Raw genomic sequence first — 27,318 nt, 5'->3', positions numbered from 1 at the left:
TGAGCATCGGACCTGGGGCAACAGGGGTATCAGGTGCATCTGGAGTCACTCATGCACCGAACAGCCCTGCTCTCTGCCCAGCACTTTCTTGAGCAATAAATCCACTGATCTGGGCTAAAACTCTGCTCCTTGCCCAGTCCTTGCCGGGAAGGTACCAACCCTTGTGTACTGTGCCCCAGCCTGGCAAAGCTGGGGGAGGAATATGGCTTCCCCTCACCCTCATTTCATTACCTCCTCCACCCCAATGCTTCCAGTGCTGGTCCCAGGGGCAGTAGGAGCCACAACCACCTGGGGAAACTGAGGCACGGGGCAGTGCCTTAGGAGACGACTGCTGCTGCAAATGCTCACATGGCAGATGGAGACAAACAACCCATGGTTTATTGCATCCCTTGATCCTGGCCAGAGTGGGGACCTGGCTGCCAAGCCCCTTGATGGGGCGGATGGGGGTGGCTTAGGGGGGCTGGGCAGCCTGGGTTGAAGTGGGGCTCACCGGGGACTTTCAGCCCCCCACCAGGCAGACAGCCATGCAGAGGGTCAGGAGGGCGAGCAAAGGCTGGGGGGAGCACTGGGTGCCGTGGGAGGCCCTGCGGGCTGCCCCGCACTGGGGCTCGGTGGCGTAGGGCTCAAGGCAGGCGGCGTAGGCCATGGCATGGGCAATGTAGTGCTGCTCCTGCACTCCATGGAAGAGGTGAGCCATGGGGCCCTGGGCCAGCACCATCACGTCCTCCCCACTGTGGGTCTCTGTCTCCAGGGGCACAGCTGCCTGCTGCCTGTAGTCCTTGTCCTCTGCAGGGGGTTGCAGGAAAATGGGGCTGGGGGCAGCAGGTTCCCCTACCCATTGCAGGGACTAGAGGGCAGCTCCCATCACCCTGGCGTTGGGGCGATTCCTGCCCAAGTGACACCAGAGCCATGTGGTGCAGCCACAGTAGCCAATGCCCATGGGATGCTGCCCCCAGCCACCCTGTGTCCCCCACCCCATCCCCAGCAGGCTCCTACCTGCAGCGGGGAGGCTGGCGGCTGGGCGTTCCCCGTCACGGATGCTGTAGCCAGGCCCATTGCCGTAGAGGATGCTGGTGTAGGCTCGCTTGTCCTTGGCTTTCTTGGGGGCCAGCCCTGGCACAGGGAAAGACACTGTTACCCCCTGTCCCAGCCGGGTTTCTCTCCCCAGCTCCCTGCCTTGGCACGCTCAGCCTCCGGTGGGAACAGGGATGCTTGCTGCTCCTCCCCGGGACCCACCGAAGATGGAGGTGCCACGCAGAGTGTTGCCCCCAAAGGTGAAGACGTGGGAGTGATCGGCCGTCACCACAGTCAGAGTGTCAGAGGGGGAGGTGAGCTCGCCTGCCCGTGCCACTGCCCGGTCCAGCATGACAGCCTCCATCAGTGCCTGCTTGGCCCGGCCACTGTGGTGGCCATGGTCAATCCTGCCACCTGCACAGGGAACGTGTCCGTCATCCCCTTCCTGGTCCTCTGGGACACCCACTTTCTCCCAGGACCCACATCCCACCCCAGCCCCAGCCCCACTGCCCGCCTGGGGCTACTCATCTTCAACAAAGAGAAAGAAGCCGTTGGGGTTCCTGCGCAGGATGCGAATGGCCTTTTCCGTCATCTCCACGATGGAGGGGTCCGTGGAGGCGTTGCGGTTCAGCTCATACTTCATATCCTTGGGCTCGAAGAGGCCTGGGGGAGTGGGGCTGGGGGGTCCACACCAGGGCCACTTCATGCCCCCCACCAACACCCCTGGAGCAGGGAGGAGGAGGTGTTGCCAGTGGCACAGTCAGTGGTGCTCTTACCCATCAGGTGGCTCACGGAGTCATCCTCAACTGCATCCAGGCCCTTCTTGTCCCAGACGTAGCGGGCACCCTGCCAGAGAGAACAGAGTTGGTGCCAACGGCACGTGCCCCATGCCCAACATCACGTCCCCTCCATCCTGGCGCAGCACCTGCTTGGCATTTAGCCATTCAGCAATCAAGTCAAGGCCGTCCTTCCTGGTACCGTTCTGAGCTGGGTCCTCCGGGTACTCGGGATCTGGGGTCCGCTTGGGGGTCATGTACATCCGCCCACCGCCCAGGATCACCTGCTGGGGAGCTCAGCAGACCCTCCTAACGTCCCTGGTGTCCCTTCCCTCCCACTCCCGCTTCCCGGCTCACGTTGATGTCCGTGTTGTGCACCAGCTGGTAGGCGATGTCCTTGCAGCCATCCCGCAATGCCTCCTTGGGCATGTTGGCGTCGGCATACCAGCTCCGGCTGGCCGAGTGGGCATAGGCCGCCCCGGGGGACGCATGCTGCACCCGCGTGGTCGTCACGATGCCCACTGACTTGCCTGCATGGCAGGCAAGGGTTTACAGGGAGCCCGTCCAGCCCTGCATGGCATGGGATGGCCACACCATGCCAGGCTCTCCGACAAGGTTGCCCGCTGCCCCATACCTGCCAGCCTGGCCCGGTGCAGGATGGAGTCCACCTCGTTGCCAAAGGTGGTGCGGCATTTGCCATAGACGGCCGCCCCACTCAGCCCCAGCGTCTTAGCATTGGCCTTCACCCCGCAGAGGTAGGCTGTGCCTGTACCGGCGCTGTCGGGCACCTGCCGGTCGATGGTGTAGGTCTGGAAGCAAGCGGGGGCCAGTGAGGTTTTGGGCAGGGGTAGGGTGGCTGCCCCTCAGCACTGCTCCACTCACCTTGGCCAGGGCCACGTGGGGAAACATCTCCATGGCCAAGACGCTCTCCTCGCCTGAGCCGCCAGCCAGCTGTCCCTTGTAGATCCGAGCCGCCGACATCGTGGACAGCCCCATGCCTGTCAGCGTGGCAGAGCTTGGGGTAGCAAGGGGCTGGGACTGGGGACAGTCCTGCCCTCCCCAGACAGTGCCTGGGGCCAGCCAGGGAGGAGGAGACCAGCACCAGCCCCATTCTCTCTCCAGCCACGTCCTCTGGCTGCTGCTGAGCCGTGGAGCCATGAGGCCTGGCTGGGACCTTGGGGACTCACCGTCACCCATGAAGAGGATGATGTTTTTGGCCCGCCGTGCCACTGGCTGCAAGGCCAGGGACGACTCCAGCCTCCTCCTGGCGCCTTTATTCCAGTAATCCAGGGTCTTCTCGGCATCTGGAGGTGAGAGCAGAGCCGGGGGTGTGCAGGGGCACTGGGCACCCTGAGGGTCTTCAGGGGTCTCCCCAGGAGCAGAGTGGGCATCTCCACCCAAGATGAATTTAGCTGCTCTGAGCCCCCTTCCTGGGGCCTTGGAGGGGCCAGGAGCCCTTTGGAGATCAGCCTGGTCTTTGGCAACCCCAGAATTGCCCAGAGCACAACTGCAGAGGGGGAAACTGAGGCACAGTTTGCAGGGAAGTTCCTCGTGCCTCTTGGCAGAGGATGAGAGGCATCAGCCCCATGCCGTGAGTGTGCCATGTCTGGGCAACCAAGGCCAGCTGCGGCTATCGAGCTGCTTGATCCAAAGCCACTGCCAGGGGCAGGCGGGCAGCAGGGTTGGGGGGGGCAGGGCCTGCTTTGGTGGGGGCTGAGACAAACCCGTTCAAAGGTCGGGGTCTCAAACCACTCTGAGGTGCCCGGGAGGGGTTGCTTTTGCTCATATCCCATGGGGAGGTGACAGGGTCCCCGGAGACCCCCAGGGAAGTGGCTCCAGCCCCAGCCCCCCCCCACCAAGGGCTCCCCCCTCCCTGTCCCACACATCCCCTGTCACCTGAGGCTGCAGCGGTGAGTTGGGCCAGGAGGCAGAGGAGGAGGCAGAGGAGAAGGCAGGTCCCAGGGGAGAGCAGCCACCCCATGCTGCCCACCCCAGCTCCCTCCCTGAATGCCTCCTGCGTCCAGGGCAGCGGGGGGGATGGACGACGACAGTCCTTTATGGCCCTTCCCTGTCCCGCCGGAGGGCTGAGCCCCGCCGTGGGTGAGACGATGGGCTGATAACATTCAGGGACTATCTCTCAGCCCTGCCCAGGGTCCTCCCAGTGCCCCCAGCCCCCCCTGGAGCCATCCCTGCCCCCTCCCAGCAAGGGAGGACCTCCAGCCCCTCCCTGGGGACCAGGGCACCTCGGGGCCCCCAGCTCCCACGGTGGCGGCTGCTGCGGGACCCCGGGGAGCGGCAGGGAGGGCGCAGGGCAAAGTGCTGTTTTTGCAAACAAGCTGAGCAGGGTCGGGCTGGAGCCTTGTCTCCCTCAAGACAAACCTGAGGAGGGGGACACCGGGCTGAGGGGTAGGAGGAGGACGTCTTGCCTTTGGTGTCAGTGTCCTCAGGTCCTCTCTCCCAGGGGACATGGTCACACGCTGCCCGTCAGGCCCTGGGGCAGCCCGTGTCAGTGAACCCACACAGCGAGGTACGTGCTGCATCACCACCGCCCAGCGAGGAGCAGGAGACCTGCTCCCACCCTCTCCCATATCCAAAGGTGATGTCCACATGTGGTTGTACCAGGCCACCTGGTTGCCAGCAGCCTAACCTCTGGGGACTGCAGGTGACCCTGATGGCTTTCACAGCTTGCCAGCTGCTGGGGAACGTGTTGTACCCAGCCCTGACCCACCAGGGCTCGATCCCCCATCCTGACTGGGCAGCCTGGGTTTGCCCAGCTCCTGGCTCCTGCAAAGGGCAGATTGTCCATGCCAAGGCCACATCTGCCACCACCCATGAGGCAGAGTGAAGCAGGACTACCCTCCCTGCCTGGCATGGCAGATCTCACCAGACATCAATTCCTCCACCAGCTGCCACTGGTGACTGCCCGTCCCCACGGAGGTGATGAAGCTGAGGTTGCCAGAGCAGCCTGTGCCATGGTGGACATCCTGCATGGCACGGGTCGGGGACATGGGGACAGGAGGCAGGCAGAGGGGCCTGGACACGGCAGAGAGGCTGGTTGGTCTGTGAGGACACTTGCTCTCTCGAGCAGCAGAAGTGAGGATGTGGAGCCGCAGGGTCCCCAAGCGAGGTGACATCCTGGGGCTGGGGGAGGCAGCGAGGCTGCTTGGATTTCACAACGCCTGGGAAGCGGCAGCCAGGGGAAGGCACGGGGCTGCCCAGGAGATGAGTTACTGCTGGGATTCCTGGCCAGGGGAACGTGGAGACAAAATAAAACCTGCACAAATCCCCCATGCGGCTGCTGACCCAGCTTTTATTACATGACACACAAGCCTGCAAGAAACCCTCCTGTATGGCCCCGCAGCCGCATCTCACCACATCCCACCTGGGATGGTGGACCCAGCTCCCTCTGCTCCTGAGGACATGCGTCCCTGCTCGGCCCTCACCATGGGCACCCGAGGTGGCTGGGGATGGCCTTATGGAAAAAAATAAAAAAAAAAAAGCTTCAAGCTAAAAATAGCCGAGAGTAGAAATGCTCTGCCTGGGGCAGGCTCAAGCCCTGAGCCCCACTCCCAGCCAGAGTTAAAATCCAAACCAGAAATAAAACGGCATCAATCTTAAAACTCAAAACCCCAAACTCCTCGTGGGTCCCCTCTGTCCCGGCAGGTGCTGGTGCGGGGCCTGGGAGGTGAGCAAGCGTCAGCAGCGGGGAGCAGGCGCAGACCAGGGCGCTCACTTCTCCAAGCTCGGTCTCTTGAGCAGGGCACTGTACTTGAGCGGGACACCGTCCGATGTCAGCACAACCTCCACCAGCGTGAAAATGGTGATCACCTTCAGCGAGGGAGAAAAAGACAGAGAGAAGAGGGTTTTTCAGGTGGTTTGGCATCAGATCAGGATTTGCTTAGACCTGAGCTGGCTTTTGCTGACTGTGCTGCAGCTCCCATGGGGAGCCGGGGAAGGGGGCAGGACAGCTTCAGATAGCTCTGCTGGGGTCCAGGGTGCTACCAGGGCTGGGGCTGGATGCAGCATCTTCAAGGGCAGCACCGCTGGGCTGCAAAGCCAGCCAGAGAACCCAAACTGACCTAAGTAAGCCTCCCAAAACGTCCTCCCTTATTCCTGCCTGATCAGGCCCCAATCTTGTCCTCTGCACAGCCTGGGAAGGAGTGGGGGGCGATTGTGCCCTTGGCTTTGGGTCCCAATCTCCCCCTAAAGCCCGCTCGTGTCTCCCTTCTCCAGCCAGAGAACGCACATCATCCCTTAATGAAGCGACTTGGCCAAGCGCCAGCGGTGAGCTGCGGCAAGAAGGGCTTTCCACATGACACTGAGCATTTTCTCAGCATCCCACAGGGAGGGAACGACCCCCACCCCCCGTGCCTGCAGAGCAAGGGGAAGGCAGCACGATGGACGAGAGAGACGCAAGGCAATAAAGACCACAGAAAATCAATCCCTCCTGTTCAGGAACGTGCCGCTGCCTCCCCAGTCCTCTGACTCCCTCTCTTCATCCAATTGTGTGGATCAGAAGTGTAAAGCATCGACCAGGTCTATCCACGAGGCACAGTCAACGGGCTGGCTGGGACACCAGGAAGGGGCTGCCCCGGGGCTGTGGCCAGGGATTTGGGGGGGCTTTGCTTGCCGGAGCCCATCCCTGAGCCCTGCGCTGCAGCAGGGCTCGATGGGGCCATCTGCTCGGGGCTGGCCCGCCAGAGGAGCAGGCACAGAGCCACCGGCGTAACCTTGTCAAACCCTTCCCAGCTCATCCAGCGCCGGCCGCTCCAGATTAATCATTCAGAGCAGGAAAATCTCATTGAGACTTAAATGCATCAAAGTGGCGAGCGAGGAGCAAACCACAGGGAAATCCTTTTGCAGACGGCTGCACAGATAGCTGCTGGCTGTCTAGCACCAGTCGCCCGCCCACCCCAGCTGCAGGAGTGCATGGGGCAGTGGCCATGGGGCAGCCCCCCCATGTTTGGAGGAGTCAGAGGGGGATTATCAGGGGTCTCCCTTGCAAACCTGCCCCATCCCTTTGCTGAACCACCGGGGAACAGCACAATTTCACATCAAATGCCCCAAGTTTCAGATCCACTTCATACTCAAGCCCTGAGTAATGCCCACCAAGATCCTGGCCATCTCCTGGAGCTTGGGGAGAGATGAGGACACCACCTCCCCTCTGCGGCAGGGCCGGGCAGCCCAGACCCCTGCACAGCTTCCCGCAGACAGCCTTCCCCAACGATCCTGCTGTCCGGCCAGGCTGAGCCAAACTGGGAAGCAGAAGCCAAGCGCCGGGGCCAGGCGGGGAGCACAGGGTGCTTGGTGCCGCAGGGTGTCTGGGTGACATCTCCCGTGGTTCAGCATGGCTTCCGGGGGATCCGGCTCATCCCAGGGCTGGAGATTAATCGACTTGGGGATCTGCTGGCTCGGAGGACAGCTCACAGCCTGCTCCCAGGGGAGGGCTCTGGTGTTTTCTTAGGAGGTGTGGAGGGTTCGTGGAGGAGTTTCCTCCATTGCTGTGTTTGCTTAACCAAAATGGTCCCTGCTCATGCTGGGGCATCATTTTTCATGCGGGTCCCTGCTAGGGTGTAAGTGATACCCGCTCCTGTAGGAAAGGAGGAACCGAGGCCACTTCGGACCGTGTCCAGGGGGCTTCTCTGAGCCAAGCTGAGAGAGGAAAGCTCAGCGTCAAAGGGAGGGAGGCCTGCAAAAATGCCTGCAGCAGCCAGGGAGCTCGGCCGGCTCTGACCGCAACATCTCCCCAGGGAAGGAAAGGACTCCCCAGGACATGCATCATACTAGCTGGAAGTATAGCCTGGTCAGCCTGGCCCTGCCTCGGGAGTCCTTTTCATCCAGCCCTAGGTGGACAAGGATGGGTTGTGCTGGAAACGGGGTTGAAGAGCTGACCCCCTGGAGTGGTGCAGGGAGAGGTTGGGATTCAGCCCTCCCGCCCCTGCCCTGCAGCAGGCAGGAATCACAGCAGTCAACACAGCTGTGATTTTATAACCATGCCAGACAAAAGTTGGCAAAGAAGCACCACTTAATCAAGCCAGATAAATGCGATTGCTCCTTTTGATTGAGTTACCAAGTTAATAGATGACAGGGACATGAGAGAGAGATTTCTAGATGCTGTTAAACCATTTGACACTGTATCTCAGGAAATCTGACTCAGAAAATTCCTCCTAATTGGGTCTCAACCCTGTCACAGGATGGAAACCTGAAGGAAGGGTCGTGCCAGTGAGGGGGCAAGGAATGCCAGGATGGGGGGAAGGGTCTAGATGGGAGCTGCTTTAGGCCTGATCTTACTTAACATCTTAATTGATGATCTGGAAGAAGGAAGTAAACAGCATGTTAATTCAATTCCTGGAGGAAACTGAATTGGGAGGCAGGGCACGCAGCAGGCAGGGCAGAGTCTGAAGGCTGTGGAGGGGTCAGATGCGAGGGCAGCGATAGGAAGGAGCTGGGCTGGATGAGAGACGAGGTTGAGGCTGAGGTTGGGCTCGCTGGGGAGCAGACACAGAGGGACGGCGGGACCTGACAGCCTGCAAAGCAGTCCTGCCTCCTGGACCTGTCCCTGCAGAGACTGTGGGATCCACACGTCGCGCACAGCCTCCACGCCAGCCCCGTGGTGCTGTGAGCCTGTCCTGTGCTGGGGGGGTCTTACCTGGGGCACAGATTCCTGCTCCAGCTTCTCTGGCTCCCACATGAGTGTCAGCTCCGGCTTCCTCCCCACCTTCTGGAAGTGGAAGCCCAGCAAGGGCAGCGCCTGTGGGCAGGGAGAGTGTTGGGAACCGGCTGTGGCCCTGACAACATCCCCCCATTCAGCTCTCCTCCTCCACTTCGCCTGCGGATGGGGACGATGCTGCTTCTGCCCAGCACACTGCCTCTGCAGGTCTTTAACAACCGGAATGCAGCAGCCCGTGAGCCTGAGCCTAGCACGTAAATCAGGGGCTGCTGCGATACACAAACAGCCCATATATCACACTATATGTCCTGTTTAAAGATGTCATTGCCAGCCATATAACCAGGTTATTAAGAGAAGATGCTGTCACTAACCACAGGTGCTGGCCTACAGTGGTGCTGTCACAGCCCCAGATATACCGTTTGATTAAATGAAATGAAAACCAGCCTCTCTCCCTTTCCTCACTTCAGCCCCATGTTGATCTCTGTCCCTCCGAATCTGCCTTTCTTCCCTTTTAACTAGACTAATCACCCCCAGCACAGAGAAGCCGGTCCTCAGAGACAGGGCTGCTCCAGACCAGGAAGGGGGAACCCCAGGAAGGCTCCCTCCCCTCCGGCCAGCCTGGCTTGGTGGCAGCTCTGCTGGCTGTGGGGCTGGCACAGAAGGGGGGCAGGACATGATGCCAGGCTGCTGCAGCCCTCTCCGGTGAGGCAGCACCGTCGGTGTGAGGTACTTACGTTGCAGTAGATGCGCTTCTGGACTCCAAACTTCAGCACCAGGACATCAAAGGCCTCATTCAGGACACCCATCACCATGGCCTCTGACTCCAGAGGACCGCACTCCTGCCAAGAGACAGGCTTGTCACTACCCCAGTGTCCCCCATCCAGCCATCCCCAGGGGCAGCCAGTGTCTCCAGGCCCTGGAGCAATGGTGGTGACAGTCACTCAGTGTGTCCTCTCTGTTTGCCTTCCCACAGGCCAGCAGCAGCCACACTGCTCGGTGGTGTCTAGGCTGAGCCTTCATGAGGAAATCCAGAGATGGCCGGGGGGAAGATAGTCTTGGCTCTTACCCTGACGAAGATGGCGAAGAAGAGGTCGGTGCTGAGCTCCTGCACCCTCTTGGAAGCCATCTTCCGGTCGTTGCAGTGATCTGCCTGTCTCTGGATGGCCTCTTTCTCCATCTTGATGGGGGAGCTGGCACCTGGGAAGGGCACAAGTGACAATGACGTGCCCATGCTCCCTCCTGCTCCAGAGCCAGATGTCCAGCTCACCTCCGTGTCCCTGTTATTCAAGGGTACCCACATGCCAGGGAGCTGCCCCATGGGATGCAGACTCCAAGCACCCATCACCTGTGACAGGCAAGGCAGGAACCCTGTGCCGGGCACAGCCACCCCCTCCCCTCACAGCACCCAGAGCTGCTCTGCAAGCGGCTGGGCAGCACCCACCAAGCGAGGCAGAGAGGAGACGGTGCACGATGACATCAGCGTAGCGGCGGATGGGTGAGGTGAAGTGCGTGTAGAAGGGCACGTTCAGGGCGTAGTGGCGAAAGAGGGTCTCGTCCTCCAGGACGCCGGTGCAGAAGTAGAGAGCCATCTGAAAGGGGTGAGAAGCAAGGGAAGGGGGTGAGCAAGGATGGTGGCAGGACCCTGCATGAGGCTGGAGGGGTCTGTGTCTGTGAGACAGAGCTCCAGTAGCCAATGGTCCTTCACCTGCTGCTCAGTTTTGGCTGTGCAGGGACAAGGCGGGTGCTTCAGGAACTCAGCACAGAGCAAAGGGGGCAAAGCCACTGCAGGGAGCTGCTGGCTGCCAGCTGGCCCAGGCTGGCCCCAAGGATCGCACCAAATTTTATGTCACATAGGGGTTTAAGCAGCCTCCTGATTCTGCTCAGGCCCTGGGGCTCATTAGCCATCCCCCTGTCTTCCAGCAGAGAGCCCAGCCTCTCCTGCGCCCACCGTCCCAACAAGGGGAGCAGAGCAGCTCCCGTACCAGGCTCTTTGGTTCTGGGTGCGGCTGCAGGCTCTGCACACCCATCGCCCCTGCCTGGAGAGCACCAGCAGCTGGGATGAGCAGCTCCTCCGGTCACCGAGGAGGAGGAGGCAGCCCCGCTGAGATCCCCACTGCTTCATCCCAAGATGACAGCTGGGAAGCCGAGCGGCTGGACCGCCTGGCTAAACCAACACCCAGGCTGTGCTGCCCAGCAGCCTCTTTGGTGGGAACCTCTCCCGGCTGCTCTGCCCCTGTTATCCCACACGTTACAGCTTTTATTTTTACATCTGTGAAACACCAGCCCTCGGGGCTGGGAAAACAACAGGGCCTGAGCCCAGGCGGGGAGGGGAAGCTGTGCGGGTCAGGGGGGTTGCGGCGGGGTCATGGCACAGTGGCGATTGAACGAACCCATTTAAAAATAAGAGCAAGTGATTTAAAAAAAACAGGAGTAGCCAGCTCTGATTACAGAGCCGTCCTGGGATCCACAGTTTGGGCAGCTGTATCCTCCGTTCTCCAGCCCAGCGGCACAGCCAGCTCCTGCTGAGCAGCAACGCACTGATCCGGGCAAGTAAATAGAGCAGGTTAAAAAAAGCAGCATCGGTCCCGGCCTTATTATGAGACCCAAGAGCTGGGATAGGAGCTGTGGCGGCTGCCAACTTCCACAACCCAGAATTAAATTGTTTCTGATGGACTCTGTGAAGTACAGTCTCCACTCAATTAGCTCGGCTCCCACCGAACACAGCTCTGCATGGTCAGGCAGGGAGACACGCCGAGCGCTGGAGGCTGCTGTGGGAGAAGATCAGTGCCCTTGTGCAGACAGACAGCATGGAATTACAGGGGGTTTGCAGCACCCATGCCAGGCTCCTGGGCAAAAGGGGCAACAGTTCAGTGCAGGGCAACCCCTGCCTTGTTTTAAGTTAGAAAAGATGCTGAAGGTCCCGCGTTGCTTGCTGTTGCCTTGGGCATTTCTTCCTGATGGATGTGCTGGCCAAATCCAGCTGCTGCTGGGTCCAGCGGCATTTCTGACACCCTGTTGGCAGCTCATGACCCTCACCGAGGTTGGCATCAGCTTGGGTACCGCAGCAAAAATACCCCTCTGGGCTGCAGTAAGGTTACACACTGCAGGGAGTTCAGTCCAACACGTATCTGGTACCTGTCCTCGCCACCATGACATCAGCCTGGCATAAAGCAGATGTTTTCTCATTAACAGATTTGACTTACAAGTGGTCTCAAATCCCCAGGGTTTGCCACAACTCCCAGAGAACCGCGAGGAGCCTGGAAATAAATCAGCCCCAGTCAACCAGGGGCAGCTTTTGCTCTCATGGACAGATTGAATTCCCGAGTGACTGAGCTCCTGAAAAATGGTATGTCGCTGCTCCTTCATCTGTTACAAGGCTCCTGGCACGGCAAGCCAGGCGCTCCTCCAGACACACATATTACCAGTTGCTTCCCATCTCCCTCCTCCGAGAGGCTGATGTCTTGACCATCCAGCATGCAGCAAAGATGGAAGATGCAGGCTTGGCGCGACCATGGGTTAAACCTGTGGGCAGCTCCTTTTGGCTGATTTAACTGCAGCCTTGTCCCTGAAACATCAGCTTTATCACTGGGAACTGAGATGTATGCAGGGATATGGGTGACGACTCCGTGCTCCGGGCCCAGACGGTCTCTCCACGCCATCTGTCAGAGCGACGGCCCAGCCCTTGACACCGGCACAGGCCCCTGCGTGGCTGGGTTCTGCAGCTGCCAATGCTCAGATCTGTCCTCTCCCCAGTGAGGGACCATGGTGTCCAGGGACACTGGCACGATGGGGCCGATTCTCCCATCTGCTCTAATACTGGTGGCAGACAGCAAAAAAACCTCTTCCTAAGGAAAGCAGCTCTCTGCCCTTTCCGAGGGGCACTGACACGGCTTTGCACTACCCATCCTCTGCATTTAGCAGCAGGAACAATGGTGGGAATTGGAACTGCTCAGGATTTTAGGGAGCTGTGAGTCCACCCTGCAGCGAGCGTGGTCAGGGACGAGATACCACAGAGAGCAACACCAATATCTCTCGCCCCTGCAGTGCCACAGCCCTTCCTTATGGATCATATGGATCCGCTGCTGCAAGCACATCCTGGGTCATATTGGAAAGTGGCCCTAAAGACAGGAGGGGAGTGTCTGCTCACCTGGCTGATGGCTTTGGGCTAGTCTAAAAATCCATTTACAAGCTAAACAACAGTTCAGCAAATGGCCAACGGCATAAGCCCACCCCAGGATCAAGACAGATTTCTGCTTCTTCTGGCTCACATGCCACTTCCAATAACGAGAGCGCCCATCATGTGCGGCAATACCATCCTGCCAGGGAACACCAGCAGGCAGGAATGCCATCAGACGGGAACGCCGCTCGCCATTCAGACACAGGCTGCCCTGCAGGGCTGATGGGCTCAGCTGTAAACCGGGTTTTGCCTGTTATGGGAGCGTGCCAGTCAGCAGGTCTGCCAGGCCTGAGAGGACTGCACAGCACACCTGAACACCCAGGCACCTTGGTCTTCTGACGATGAAATGAGTCTAGTTCCTAGAAACCATGTCTCGTGGAATATCTCTTTTAAAATTTCCTCTTTCTTTTTCCTCAAACTGTCTGGTATCTACTCCACAGAAGACTTCATCCCCAAAACCTTGATACCTCTTTCATGTATGAATCTAACGTGTTTTGCAACCAAGTCACACAGGACTAAATCTTAACAAGAGTCACTGGGATGTATCTCAAAGTGCACCCATCACTTCTCAGACCACAGCCACAGGAGACCACAGAGGCAAAATCCCAGCAAATCAGTGGGTCCCAAAAAGCTCATCTCCTCCTTGGTGCCACTGCAGAACCAAGCTGTCTTCTCCTTGCTTATCCCTCTTGGCCCACATCTGGACTTGCTCCATGTGCTGCTGCTGGCAAAGCCCAGGCTTGCACCACAGTCAGCAGGACCAGAGGGACCCCAGGGGATGCATGTCACCGGTGTGTTCACTGTTAGCACCTTCCACCCAAAAAGGAAGATGTGACAGAAGGAAACAGGACAAGCCAAAGCAGGACACAGGATCTGGGACAACACAGCCAGCTCCAGAGGACGCTCCCTGCACTTTACAAAGCAGCACTCCTGAGGTGGACGCATACAGGAGTGGGTGATTTACTGAATGGCTCCAGCCCCCAATCCCATTTCCAAGCAAGCATTAAGTCACCAAAGTACAGCAGGACTTCAGGCAACTGCTAATGAGTAAATGGAGCAAATAAGCTAATTACAAGAATGACAGTCAAATGAGTGATGTTGGGAAGATGATTCATTCCTGCAGCGATAAGCAGGCCACAGTAAAGAGACCATTTCAGAACCATGCCCCTTCTCCCTGTGGCGTAGGGCTTCCCTCAGAAGAGGCTGTGCTATGTCCAGCTGCAAATGTAGAAAGGCAGATGCTTCACAAAAAACTTTTTTTTGATGGTGATAAGGATGCAAATAAGTATCCTGAGCTGCAGATGCACCAAACACAACAATCAGCCTCCATTGCAGAGACCTTCACAGACAATCTCTTGGTCTGGATGGAGACCAAAGGGTTTCCAGAGCTTCCCTGCTTCTAAGAGCACGTGCCTGGGTACGAGACTGTACTTACGGCCAGTCCCACACCCCTACATCATCCTCACTCTTGATTCCTTCTTTGGACCAGTTTGGATACCATGATACGAGGGAATGGCACAAACATGAACCGTGAGCCCAACACCAACTCTTCATGGAGCAGGCTGGGTCCTTGTTAGTCTGCTAACATCCCAACCAGTAGTAACAGGACACTGTGGAGGCTGAAGAGAGGTTCAGCCTGACCCTGCCATGCAGTGAAGCTCTGCATGGGGCTGGAGGCACTTGGGGAAGCTGCTGGCAGCCCCACAGTACTACGTTCAGTGGCCATTTGCTCTCCCTCTGTGTAACAACCGCCACAGTAATGCACAAGGGGCGAGGGTTGGAGGTGGAGTCACAGCAGACAGCTACAGCCAGACGTGTCCGATAACACAGTGCTGTTCTCACCTGCATGGGCCTGGAGAACATGTTGGTCAGCACTTCTTTCCTGGCTTCGGAGTATTTGTCAGCCCCAAATGTTTCATTTAAGCTTTTCTGGAGGAGAAAAGAGAGAGAGCATTCAGTCTTGGCAAGCTATGGAGGTAGGGGGACCCAGGCAGACCTTACTGGGACAAACAGCAGCTCATCAGAGCCAAATTCCTTCTTTTCCCTGCAAATCCCCTCGTAAACCAAAGAGCACACATGAAATTGGGCTTTGCTCTGGTCCCAGCAGCCCCGACAGGACTATACACACAGTCCCGAGCGCTGACCCACCTCCTGGGGTCAACGTCAGGGAGCACCCAGGGCACAGGGACCGCTGGCTCCGTCCCCAGACGTGCAGCGTGCGAGGGTGCCTGTAGCCCCTCTCCTGACCTGGGCCTGGCTCCCCTCCAGCTACTGAGAGCTTCAGCGCACGGACTAATGGGACTCTGGGGAGATGTGGATATGGGAGGTCACCGCCCGGGGCCAGCGGTGAGGAAGGGCTGGAGGGTTCAAAGTGCAGGAGAGGAGCTGAGTGCGCAGCCCTGTGTCTGCTGACATAGCCTCGGCGCAGCCAGCAAACGGGGAAAGCAGTCCCAGCCGACGGAGGGGCATGCAGGAGGCCAGTGGGGATGGGATTAACGGAGGATTATCCACAGTCCAGTTGCGGCGAGTAAAGAAAATCCTGGAACCTGTGCTGTGCTGTTCAGCTGGAGTTCAGCCTCAGGACACGCTCAGCGGAGGATCGGTCAGATACCTCCCGTGCTGGCTGCGTCTGACCTTTCCCAGCACCGCTCTCCAGTCCTTCCCAGTCACCCTGCTCCCCACCCTGCCCTCCCTGAGACCTTCAGCAACCCAGACAGAAACACCCCCTTGCAGAGTGTTTCCTGCAGCACAGAGCAAGAGTCCTGCCCAGGACCTGCTGAGGAGGCAGAGAAAGGAAACGAGGGTGTCCCAGCGAGTGCCCCTGCACGGAAACATCCTTCCCATTGCAGAGAGGGCAGCACTGGGGTCACCTGCAAGGTCCTCATCATCCTGCTCTGGGCTCTGTGCACAACATCGGCTGACCAGGACAGGCTGGGCCACCCTCGCCCAGTGCTTGTGGGGTCAAGAGGAAGCAAGAGAGGTGTTTTGTTTTGGCATGGGATAGTTGTCAGCTCTGCTTGGGCAGAGGGGGACAGGGAATAAACCACACGCTGCACCAAACATGCCATCGTGTAGCTGCCCCCGTGGCCCTGCTCCTCGCCAGGCCGGTGCACTCACATGCAGGGTCCCCGCGGTGCTGAAGTCAATGTCAAGGCCGACTTGGTTGCAAAACTCCATGAGGTCTTTCAGTAGCTTGGTCTGGGGTGGGGGGGTGGCGGCGAAGCAGGGCCTGCTCAGGGAAGGAGCGGTAGATCTGATGGGCCACGGCCATGTTCGCGAGCAGCATGAACTCTTCCACCAGTCTGCAGCATGAGAAAAACAACCCCGGGGCCCCAGTCAGAGAGGGGAGTCCCCTGGGAAACCAAGCCAGACCATAGTGAAGGGAACTAATATGACAGGGGGGGACGGGGGAGCAGCTTGTAGTTGCTGTTATAAGCACAGATTAGGTGTGAGACTGCAGCAAATCCCCCCCCCAAATTCTCACTTTCTAGCTGAGGTTTCCCCAGGGACTCAGAGCACGTCGTCCTGCTGGTGCAGACAAGTAGAAGTCCATGATAAATTGACAGCTTAAATTAGGATAAAATAATCTCCCTTTAGGTCATTTTATCTCCTGAAACGCTCAACAAGCAAAACAAACGCTGTGCAAGAGATAGCATGGAAAACAAACACACACCGCTGTCTTCCCGGGCCAGAGAAAACAGTGTCTCGCTCGCTCCCCCATCCCGAGCTCGACATGTGTGGTCAAGCCCAGCCACCGAGCCCAGCCTTCGTGCCGGGCTTCCACCCAGAGCAAGATGCAGCACAGCCCCCGGGCAGGGCAAGCCACCGGCGCAGCTCGCTGCAGCATCCAGGCAGTGCAAGGACTCCGGGGGCTCCCTTGTGCAACCTGCAGAATGCTGGGGGTACCCCAGGCTGGGGTGAGCCCCTCCTTCCACCTCCAAATGTACACGCCTTGAATGGATATCTCCGGGGCTACACACTGCAAAGAAAAGCAATCCCGGCGCTAGAGATCATCTTTGGAGCATTATGGGTTGTGCTACCAGCTGTAGGGGTGTGCCACAGGAGACTTGTTTAACTGGGCTTAGATAAGCAGAGAGATGTGCTTAACTGGGCTTCCTGCTATTTGCTGCATGTATTCCCAGGGCTCCTAACTGGTGCTAATTGCCAAAAAAGATAATAGATTTACAGAAGTAACCTCATCCTCTGAGCAATGCCCGAGCGAGCTGTCACTGATTACGTTGGCTCAGCCCCGTTGCTCCTGCAGGCAAAGCAGCGATTTTGCAGGGCTGGCTGCGGGACCCGGGCTGGAGCTGGTGGTCCTGCAGCTCCTGGCCCCGGCCATCGCTGGGTGAGATGTGCAGGGTGATGTGCTCCTGGGGTACTTGCTACAGCAGCAATGTGTTCCCAGCCTGGAAGTACTTGCCAAGAACTCGAAAGAGAAAGGAAATAAAAGACAAGCCCAGAGGAGGAATAAGCACCTGACGGTGATAATCAGCAGTGGAAATGTTGATCTTTAATGGGAAGGAGCTCCCTTAATAAGAGCCTTGTGAGTTCTCCCAGAGCACGTTGTGCCAGAGGCAGGGAGGGCAGGAGGGACACCCTCGCGCATGGGCAGTGCGGGAAGGGGTGGGGAGCAGCACAGCCTAAGTGGGGCCGGGCCACCCACCCTGCCCTGAGACACCTGCCCATGGGCAGATGCTACCAGAAGGCCAAGGGCCGGGTCAGTGGGTGGGCAGTGCGCCCGCAGCCCTGCGTGGGAGCTCTGTACATGCTCCTGGCGGGTGACTTCCAAGAGGGTTGAGCCAAGCTGTTGCTGCTCCTGTGCAGCTAAGCCAGCAGATGGCAACATCGGTCCCTCTATGGCCACCGGCACTGGGGGGCTGCGGGACAGCATGGCCCAAGGGTGCTGGGCACCCTGGCTGTGCAGCACCCAGGGGTGGGAGGCAGGGAGCAGCACCCAGCGGGTTATGGCATGGCCATCCCCATCTCCTGGGTGTGGGTGGACCCACTGGCTCTCACCCAGCTGCCGTGCTTCCAGATGGCACGTGGGGAACGGTGGCCTGAGGACACATGTGAGGCTGTGCCAGCCCTCCCTCATACCTGGGAAGTCCCTTCTGCCCCAGCCAGCTCGCAGCAAGGCACAGCAAACAGCGTGGGCTGCAAAAGGCAGCGCCTCTCCTTCCCACGGGCTTTGGTGCAAAAGGAAAAGGGAGACACTTCCATCACTAGCCCCAGCTACACAGATGCGCACGTGGGCAAAGGCTGGCCATGGAGTCGCTCTGCCCCCCTCAAAACGTGGCCTCTACGGAGTGAGGTGTAAAACCATTTTTAAAGACAAATCAATAAACACCCACGAACAGCATCCCTTCTTCGTTACAGGCACAACGTGCTTATCTCATGTCCTAGAGACAAACACTGTAAGCGAGTGCTCAAGCAGCCCCTGCCGTTCTTGCTCCCGTTGCACACTAGAGTGTGAAGCCTTTACCTCTTACCTCCAGCAACACTTTGGCCTGGATGCAATTTTCACCTGATGATTAAGTTTTGTATTTTGTTTTACTATTTTGGAGCTTGAGGCTTTTAAATTTTCCTGGGGATATTCTCGTTCTGATATTGCAGGAAGCACTGAGCTGAAGGTAATACCTGAGCACCCTCCTGCCAGGGATGCTTGCTGCTTTGCTCTGCAAAACCCCATCCTCTCTCCCTTCAACACATCCACACCTGGAGCACCAGCCCCCAGACAGCATCCAAGACAGTCCGCATCAAGACGAGGTACCCAGCACATGGTTGGATTGATCACATGGGCAGGAAAATCTTATCAGGATGCACCCGGGAGTTTTGCACCCATGACACGGTGCGCAGGATGTGACCACAGATATTCAGAGTTGAGAAGCTACTTGACTTGCTCACTCATGCAAAGGTAGGGGCAGGCTTTGGGAGACACAGCTGTAGTTTGGGCTTCCAAGGAGCAGATAATGTAGACGAGGTTGGACACTGCCCTGTATCCTGGGGGAAGAGAAGCCCCAGGGACCCGATGGGTCGGTTCATGTCAGCTCAGGTTAATGAACCACGGTGGCCCAGGAAGGCTCGCTGCCCTGTCAATTGATGCCAAAACACCCTGCAGAGACAGAGGGTCCTTCCCAGCTCTGGATCGTCCAGGGGTCACAGAGCTGCTCCTCACACACACTCTGTTGCAGCAGCCCTGCAAGCATGAAAGGGATGAACAGCGTGGGGCTGCTCCGTGCTAACTCCTAGACAGGTGTTTCAAACATCGAGATTTAGCCCCCAGGGAGAGGAAAGCAGCTTCCAGAAGGGACAGGTCACAGCTGGGCTAATCCAGAGCACGTGAGAGCCTGCCAGGGTCAGAGGGAATGGGCTGAGGACAGTGAAGGAGCTGGCACCTGCGCCCAGAGTTAAGCCAGGTCACCTCTTCTGCAGAGGAACGGGGTCTGTGGCTCAGGACACGAGGAGAGAGCCAAGATCTGCAACAAACAGCTTAACGTGGTGGTCTCACTGCACCTAAAAGGAAAACCATATTCCCAAGAGGGGCTCACACCGAGACTCACGGGATGTTAGAGACTCAGGAAGATGAGCCAGGGCTGGGACAGCCCAACCACTGGCTATGGGTGCTGAGGAGCAGGAGGGCACACAAAGCTGCTGCCTTCCTCCTCTCCCCACGTGGCCTTTTAGGTAGCGTCCTCACCAGGGCTTCGACTCGGCAAGCACTACACCACAGCTCGGAAAAAAGCAACGGATGCTGACTGAGGCAGGTGGGAGCGGAGGCTGGCTTGCAGTGGCTGGGGGCCAAACCAGCACCTAGCGCTGGTGTTACTGGGAGCCGCGGCTGAAGCCCTGCTAACTCGTCAGCAGGTCAAATGACAAGAGGGTTGTTTTTTGTTTTTTTTTTTTTTCTTTTTTCTTAAAACAGACTAGCTTGGAGTTTGGCTTGGTGCAGCTGGCAGACAGGAGTGCAAAGAAAAATATTTCATGGCTAAAAAAATGGAGACAGAAAGACTGGTCCATCTGAACGCACACTGAATGAATCCCATGTGAAATGCATTCTAATGCCATCGCTACAGTTTCCTCTGGATTAGCTGAGCTATCCTTGGCTCCCGGCTCCATAAAATCCCATAAACAATCTGATCTGAACTTTTGCCCTTTCTGTGCTGATGTGAGGTTTCCTCCCCTGTCCCGTGGAGAGGGCTGGGGGTTAGCAGGTGGCTGTCCCTCCCGGAGGTGCCTGCAGATCCCGGCTGTCCTGCTCACCGGGGCTGCAGGAGGGAGCGTTCCCAAAGCTGTTCAATGCATCATTTAACGCGTGCACATGCGAGAGGAAGGAGAGGGAGGGGCAGGACAGCTTGCGAGGTCTGTAACATGCATAAGCATCTTCTGCCGGCTCTTTCAATACCCAGATTTTGCTTATGAGTTATGGGCTTGGTGTGGGAGTTTGTGGGTGAAACTCTATAGCCTGCCTTATGCAAGAGGTCAGATGGAGTGTACAGTTTTCAAAAGCATTCGCCTCTGAGTTTCAAACACGTTCGAGGCATGCCGGCTCCTAAATCCCACCGACTGCTGGGGAGATTTCAGGCTCCTGAGATGCTCTTCAACACAGGACTTGGTGCTTTTCAAAGCACCTTAACTGATGGTCATGGCTCCTGTAGGCAAATAACCACCTATGAAACCATCCAGCTGAAGATGTCTTGATGGCAGCTCCAAACCCACGCTACTGGGCTGCAACTCTTCTTGCACAGCTCCCATCAGAGCCAAATATCTGAGGGACGGGGGAAGAGGAGCTGCATATTCAGACCCTGGAATTGCTTCAGTAGCAGCCTTACTGTTTGCTCTGTAAAAGGTTAGCTAGACCCTTCCCAATCTCTTGACAGCAACCTTGAAAAACTACTCATGTCCTCAGCAAGTTGGTTGGTTGATGGCAAATAAAATATTGGTTTCTCATGCCAAATCTCTGCAGAGTGAAGTGGGGCAAGTAAAATGCCTGTTTGGCTGCTTGTCTCCATGGCAATGTGGCCAGGCTATACAGCAGCCATTGAAGTGCCCACTCTCCCTGATTAAGTTGACAAATGACATCAGCTAAGCAAGGTTCGCTGCAAGGGAGAGACAAGGAGTACTTTGTTTGCAATCCAGTAAGTGCAGGAAGGAGGCAGGCAGCTTCATTAACGCAAAGCAACATAAAACCATCTGCTGTTCCACCAGCGTAACAGACCCGTAGGCTTCAGAGCAAATGGCAGCGAGGTAGGGCTGAACAGATGAGCACGGCTCTTCCCCCACCCCACCTTCTTCACCTCCATCCCTCCTGCAAGACATAACTGCTGAGTGTATCCAGGCATTGGAAGTGTTCTCATAGCTGAGGTGTAGACATAGATCAACTCAAAACACCACATAGCTCTCTCCGGCAGGTTTTTTATCGCTATTGACAGACTGGAGAACTTGGTCTTTTCTTCACGTGTAGCTCGTTGTGGAAACCTGCTCCCAAAGGGACAGAGCTGAACTGTCCTGAGCTGCAGTTTGAGCCCCCCTTCCAGTGGTGGTCCCTCTGGTTGGGTGAGCTGTCACCACATAAATCCCAGCGTCTTTCCAGCATCTCAGACTTGAGCCAAATGGGACCAACTCATTTCTGCAAAGGTTACCCAACTTCTTTCCCCTACCCCATTACAAAATCCCATCTGCTCCTCCCCATCTTGTCTCACCCTCACAGCACTTGCTCCCTCCTGCACAGACAACAAGGCTTTTGCTGTTCAATCTCCTTCCCACCTCCAGATGGGTGTACTATCCCAGCTCAGCATGACTCTGTGCTTTGACCAGCAGTCAGGGTCTCTGGTTTCTCAACCCATAGCTACGTGTCTGCCTCAGGTGTCCAGCTTCATGCTGGGTCCAAATAGGGATAGGTCTGTAGAGCTTTGAACACACAAACACACTTGGTTCGTGTTTGAACCAAACAGTGGTTTGGAAACCCATTTTTCCACCCAGCTAGTGCTGAGAAAAGGAAGCCCTGACCTGTTTGTGTGTGTCTGAGAAGGCTCTAAAGACACTGATGGATATACGTCCCTTTGCTAAGGGCAGTACGTCGCAGAGAGCCCTCACTCTCTGTTGGCTTGAAGGGGATTATTACTGCAGTGCAATCTCATAACAAACGAGAGATCTACAGCCACCTCCTGGGAATGTGACTCTAAATCCTGCTGCATTCACCAACAGAAAGTCACCTTCCACAAAAGGCTGCAAACAGTCCTGTGCATGTCCAACAGCAGCAGCAGTATCAGCTGAAGGAAAACGGTAAAGAAACAGCACCACAGTTCGACCAACTTACTCTCCAAAGCATTAAGTTCAAAGACGCTGGATGCGGTACGACTTTTTCTTCTTTTCTTGAAATCATGTACGTTTATTTTTGATTACAGCTCTTCCATGAAGCAAAGGAACTTGAGAGGTTTCTATAAAAGCTCTTCTAAAAGCAACATTAGCTAATCCCGCATCTCCTGAGAGCGCAGCCAATGACAGAATAATGCTCTTTGGCGAGTAGCTGGATCGCCATTTGCGATGGCTCCTTTCCATGCAAAATCCTGCAAGAATGGTGTACTGTCTTCCTGGTGACACTCTGCCTATCCAACGAACAGGAACATCTTCAGCCACTCGCTCCAGAACAGCACTGCTGCTTGACGAGTTATGAAAATCAAATCCCCTGTTATCCAAAAACTTGGATTGCAGTGTTATATATGAGCCTTGCAATGCTGGTGTGGAGCTCCCTTTGCCAATGACAGTTGCCAAAAGCCCAAAAGCCCTACTTTTTTTTTTTTGAAAGAAAAAGTAGTAAAAGGCAAGAACGCTGGCGGTTCCTGGCTTGATGAAAGTCATTTGTGCTCCTTTCGTAGCTAGCGGTAGCCTTGAACAAAGCAGAGCTGAATAATGGAATTACTCCACTTTCTGAGATTGCTCAATTAGCTCTTGGTTAAAACTGTTAACATTGAAACTTGATGAGAATAGCAGCTCTGAGGCAGTTTTAGATTCATTTCTTACTAAGCTAGAATGGCTTTTCCCTCTAATGAACTCCCTTTCCGGGGTATAATGAATGCCCTTTTTATTAGCTATGGTGCCTTCCCAGTAATAGATGCCTACAACACAAATACATGGGAGGGTTTTCTGAATACAAATGTCACTTACTGGCCACTCTCGCACCTTGAGGCTGGAAATGCCATGAGAGCACTCTCTTTGCTTTATCCAAATTAACTGTGGTACAGTGGAAAACCATTTTAAGTTCTCAATACTAAAGCCGGCGTACTGAAGGCATTCAGCATGATTAGGAATTAATTGCTTAAAGCCTGATGTACTGGGTTTGCACACAGGGATTTAGACCGCTAGAAAAACCTCAACCATTTGCCTAAGTTCCTTTGGAAATATCGACATCACTTTGCAGCCGCGTCACATAAGAGAGCTGACTTAATCTAGCAGCACGACGTCAGGCCAGATGCTGGTGAGCTGAAGACGGCACAAGCTGTTCACGGGCCCTTCGGCACCTCTTGGTGCTTGGCTGCATGGATGGCAAACGCTCCCCACCCAGCCTGGAGCTCCTCAACCTCATCTGTGGTTTGTACGGAAGGGATAAAGGCAATGCCTGAACATCCCACCACCCTCCATCCCGTCTTGATCCAAGTGGCAAAGAAAACGTCATCGAACTGAAGAGCGAGCGTTGCAGAGGACACAGTCTCTGCGGGCTGCGCCTCTTCATTAAATGTTAATATGACTGCAGTCTGCTCCTTTTCATGCAAATTGGCGACAACCTTCAGACTCCTGGCATGAAGCTGAAGTGCCCCTCTGTGCCAAAACGGCGTCTTCAGCTGCCACGGGCCAGGGATGAAAGCTTAGACCTGCACCCACATGCTGGGCCACACAGGACACGCAGCAGGCTCCCTCGGTCCTAGCTCCAGCATTGTCCACAATTTCCTCAGAACTATCACATTTTGGAGCCCAGGACAGAGGACTTCACGCTCAGCAGTGCAGACAGAGGAAGCTCCAGGAATGGCCTGCCGGGGTCAAGAACCCCCTTTTTCCACAGGCCCCAAAGAAGCCCGCAGAGCACTGTTTACCCAGCGTGGGGGAAATACACACACAGCACAGCCCCACATCTGCCCCTCCTAGAAATGCCTCCAGTTCTGCCAGTCTGCTGTACAGACCTCCCCACTTGTGCTGGATGTCAGCATCAAAGCGATGGTTCTGTTCAAAAGCCCTCCTTTAAAACACAACCCCTTCACCCTGCCTAAGCATTTCTCTGTGGGGAAGACCACGGCAGCCCTGTAAAGGGTTTGCAATCCCTCTGTTTAGCTCCAGGAGCTGTGTGGCTGAATCCCAGCCCGGATTCCATACCAGATCCGCTTTGTCTTTCAAGGGAGTAACCGACTCACTGAGGTCTCATCTCTCAGAGGGAGCTACGATGGCCAGGGCCCTGCTTCCTCTCCACAGAGCTGCAGGGGACGGATAAGCAGTGACCACTAATGCACACAAGTCAATGTCATGTTCAGCTAACGGGTCCCACAAGCAATCATCACCTGAGCTGGCAAGCCTTACTTTGGGGAATGCATTAGGATGCTTCCATGCAGGGGTGCTGCCCAGCCGTCCGGGGCCAGAGCAGGGACCCAAGACAGTTTTCTCCAGCCCTTGGGAATTCCCAGTAGGCAAAAGAGCCCAGAGCCAAGCTGGGTCTGGGACGGTGCAGAGGAGAGGGCAGATACCTCACAACCAGCGCCCAAAGCTGGACTGGCAGTCCACATTCCTGAGAAGTGCAGCCTGATACGCCGCTGGCTCCGAAAGCAGAGCTTAGGACAAGACACATAATATTAACGTCACCCAGAGTCCGGCAAAGAGGGGAATGGAAAGAATTCCTGAAGAAATGCAGACAGCCCCTCTCCTGACGGGAAAGCCGCCGGCCCCACACATCAGGCCAGCACCGCCTGTTATCAGGCTGCATTTCCCACCAAAAGGAGGAAGCAGGAATGAAAGGCACTTTTCCGTGCCGTTAAAAATTTACGCAAGTGATTTATGGGTCAGAAAAATTAGCAAGTCCGTCTCTGAGTGCTCCATAGAGCAGCATGTGTTACATGGCTGCTGACCAGAAATGCCAAGACCCATTAGGTGGAAGCAAAGGGCAGCACAATGGAAAGTTAAAGATGCTTTTTGCCCATTAATTAGCCAGGTCTTTTTTCCATCCCCTGCAGCCTTCATTAACGTAACATTGAAGTGAAGGAATATTAACAATTCAGACAACACATTAATATTAACACAACACCTGCAAAATGCAAATATAAGTCCATTAGGTAAACAGATGATCTTAAGCCATTGAGGCAGAAATAACATTCTGACATTTCCTAGCACGAGTATCCTGCAGAGATACTGTCCATCACTTATGCTTCATTATAAAGCTATGGCCCCTTGTACGTAGGGGGCTCCTCATCTGTTACTAGTCCCTGAAAAGATGAGAAAAACTTACATTTCCATTAAGACGTTTGCCAGTTTCATATGGAAAGTGTCTTACTAAAGTCATGTCATGAACCAGAAAGATCAAAACGGATTTTTAAAAGGATTTTATCTCTGTGCTAGCAAGGGATGGAGACAAAACCTGAAGCTGATAGCTTGTAAATATTAACCTACACTTGGGATCGCTCCAGAACCTGAGCTTTCTATTACGGTGGTTTAATCTGAGACAAGTTTTCAGTAAGGGAGAAACAAACAGTTAATCACGCGGAGAACTGATAGTGCCGTAGGGAGTCAGAGACTGCTCGAACCAGCCCTCCTGTACCACGTTCCCCACCAGCTAATGCTCTGCCAGACGTTCCTGCTGAGGAGACATTCACACCTTGTGTGCATTTCTCCCTTCAGTCTTTGGCTTTGCTTTTTCCTGGCTTACCTGGCCTCAAAGAGTTGATTACTCCCAAAGCAGGAGACAAACTGATGGACAAGTGGGAAATAAAGAAGGGATGAACATCCCAGACTGGAAGCTTTCTCTGAGATGGCCAACAACTGGGAAGAGCATCCATCTACCAACAGCATGTGACCCAGGGACAAACAAGCAGGAGCCTGCAGAAGCTCATGAAGAGATGAATAACAAAAGCTAGCCAAAAAAGTTTAAAAGAGCAAAACCATGGAAAGTAATCTAAATAATCTGGCAGCCAAAGGCAGTGCTGGCATGATAACCCAACGTGTACCCCCTGATGTTCCTGAAGTGAAAGCCAGGCAGCGACTTGCTAAGTAATGCCCTCTTTTGCTGCAAGTCTCTGGTCCAACCTCCTGCTCAATGCAAGATAACTTCGAAGCTGGATCTGGTTTGCCTTTTCCAGTCGAGTTCTAGCAATCTCCAACGTCAACTATCTCAGAGTCCCTCTGGGTCCCCGTTTCAGTGCTTAATCATGCTCATAAGTGTTCTGTAGGCTCATAGGAAGAGACCTCCAGGAGGAGCAATCACCTGGACTGGCCAGCCTTTAGCAGTGGCCCCGCCGGAGGAGGATTGCTCAGGAGAAACTGGCTGCAGATCAAGAGAATTAGAGCAAGCACCAGCACCACTGGTTCTGAGAAGATCCATGTCAGGAAAACACATTCAACTTAGCAAGGTCCCCACTGGACAACACGCAAACGCAGCTGCTCCCTGGGTGTGGGGAGGTGCGTTCTGCTGGGGGTGCTTTCCAGGCAGGACCCTGGCTGTGGAGCAGGGCTCACAGCGCTGCCCATCACCGCTCTGGTTCAACCTCAGATTTGCAGCTGTAGCACGGAGTGTGGGTAGGTTAAGGGGAATAGTTGTATCAATACGGAATGAGGGATCCAGCTGGCTCCCGCTGTATTATTCTTGGTCTGAAATGATTGCGAAGCACAACACATGAACCTTCTGGTTACCAGGACTTTCAAAGACATGAAACCCTAGGGGGAGGGGAGCAAGGTATGGGGGCCATGGACAGCAGATCGGGGTTAAAACAACCAATAACAGTTGGCAAGGGAATGAAAGAGAAATAGGGAACATAGGATTTGGGGGTGATGTTTTCTAAATAGGGACTACCGAAATACTTTGAATAACTTCTGTTTTCAGGCAGCCTCTTGGCAGATTAAAACGTCTCAGAAGGTTTTATACCCAGCTCCTACAATCTTAAACTAAATATTAGGTGAGAAAAACATGCTTCTAAAGAAAAGTCAGGCATAGCCCTGAGTGAAAAACAATGAGCAGGAGAACGAATGTATCGGATTTGTTGAATATACAATCAACAACAGCTTGCTTTCCCAAAAATAAAGCCAAGGGAATCAAATGCAGAGAGATGAACAGGATGGAAAAGCTGCAGGAAATTCAGGCAGTCTCCCCCCATCCCACATCTCCCCCAGCACGACTCTCACCCTGCCTGGCCTCAGCGGGCTGACTTGGAGCTACACCGTAAATTCCTTAGAGTGCCTTACCCCCTCTGCAGCAGGACAGACTCAAGGTACAATAGGTCTTTTCCATCTGTAACTTCTCTCTCTTGACTTTTACGTGCATCGATTCAAAAGCTATTTGATTTACTGGCATAGGGGTTGTGAAAAGTCTGGTTTGGTCTAAGGACAGCCTGAGGTTAAAGGCAGCAATGCAATTTCACCACCCCATCCATTACAAGAAGATGTTCAGGTCTAGATTTATAGTCATGTTCCAGCGAGCCCACACATCATGG

The 27,318-nt window shown here is 55.5% G+C and overlaps 2 protein-coding genes across 2 annotated transcripts in view; both read right to left on the bottom strand.

Moving 5' to 3' along the window:
• Positions 1-436: 436 nt before the first annotated feature.
• On the bottom strand, positions 437-4,924 carry LOC104643632 (intestinal-type alkaline phosphatase). The gene is made up of 11 exons (XM_075761828.1): positions 4,675-4,924; positions 2,978-3,265; positions 2,673-2,788; positions 2,425-2,599; positions 2,148-2,320; positions 1,940-2,074; positions 1,791-1,860; positions 1,545-1,677; positions 1,237-1,430; positions 997-1,113; positions 437-786 (listed from the first exon to the last, which is right to left on the bottom strand). Exons 1-11 carry the CDS (start codon positions 4,922-4,924, stop codon positions 500-502), a joined length of 1,938 nt encoding a protein of 645 aa, XP_075617943.1. The 3' UTR covers positions 437-499.
• A 159-nt stretch (positions 4,925-5,083) lies between these two features.
• Positions 5,084-27,318, bottom strand: part of DIS3L2 (DIS3 like 3'-5' exoribonuclease 2) — a 193,176-nt gene continuing 170,941 nt past the window's right edge. The window contains 8 exon segments of the mRNA XM_075761378.1: positions 5,084-5,618; positions 8,440-8,541; positions 9,195-9,299; positions 9,527-9,657; positions 9,902-10,049; positions 14,480-14,566; positions 15,755-15,847; positions 15,849-15,939. Coding sequence (XP_075617493.1) covers positions 5,520-5,618; positions 8,440-8,541; positions 9,195-9,299; positions 9,527-9,657; positions 9,902-10,049; positions 14,480-14,566; positions 15,755-15,847; positions 15,849-15,939 — 856 coding nt within the window. The 3' untranslated portion in view covers positions 5,084-5,519.

This window comes from Balearica regulorum, chromosome 9, assembly GCF_011004875.1.
Source record: "Balearica regulorum gibbericeps isolate bBalReg1 chromosome 9, bBalReg1.pri, whole genome shotgun sequence".
NCBI lineage: Eukaryota > Metazoa > Chordata > Aves > Gruiformes > Gruidae > Balearica > Balearica regulorum.
Note: the sequence above shows the minus strand (reverse complement) of the source record. Positions and strands in the feature narration are given on the sequence as shown.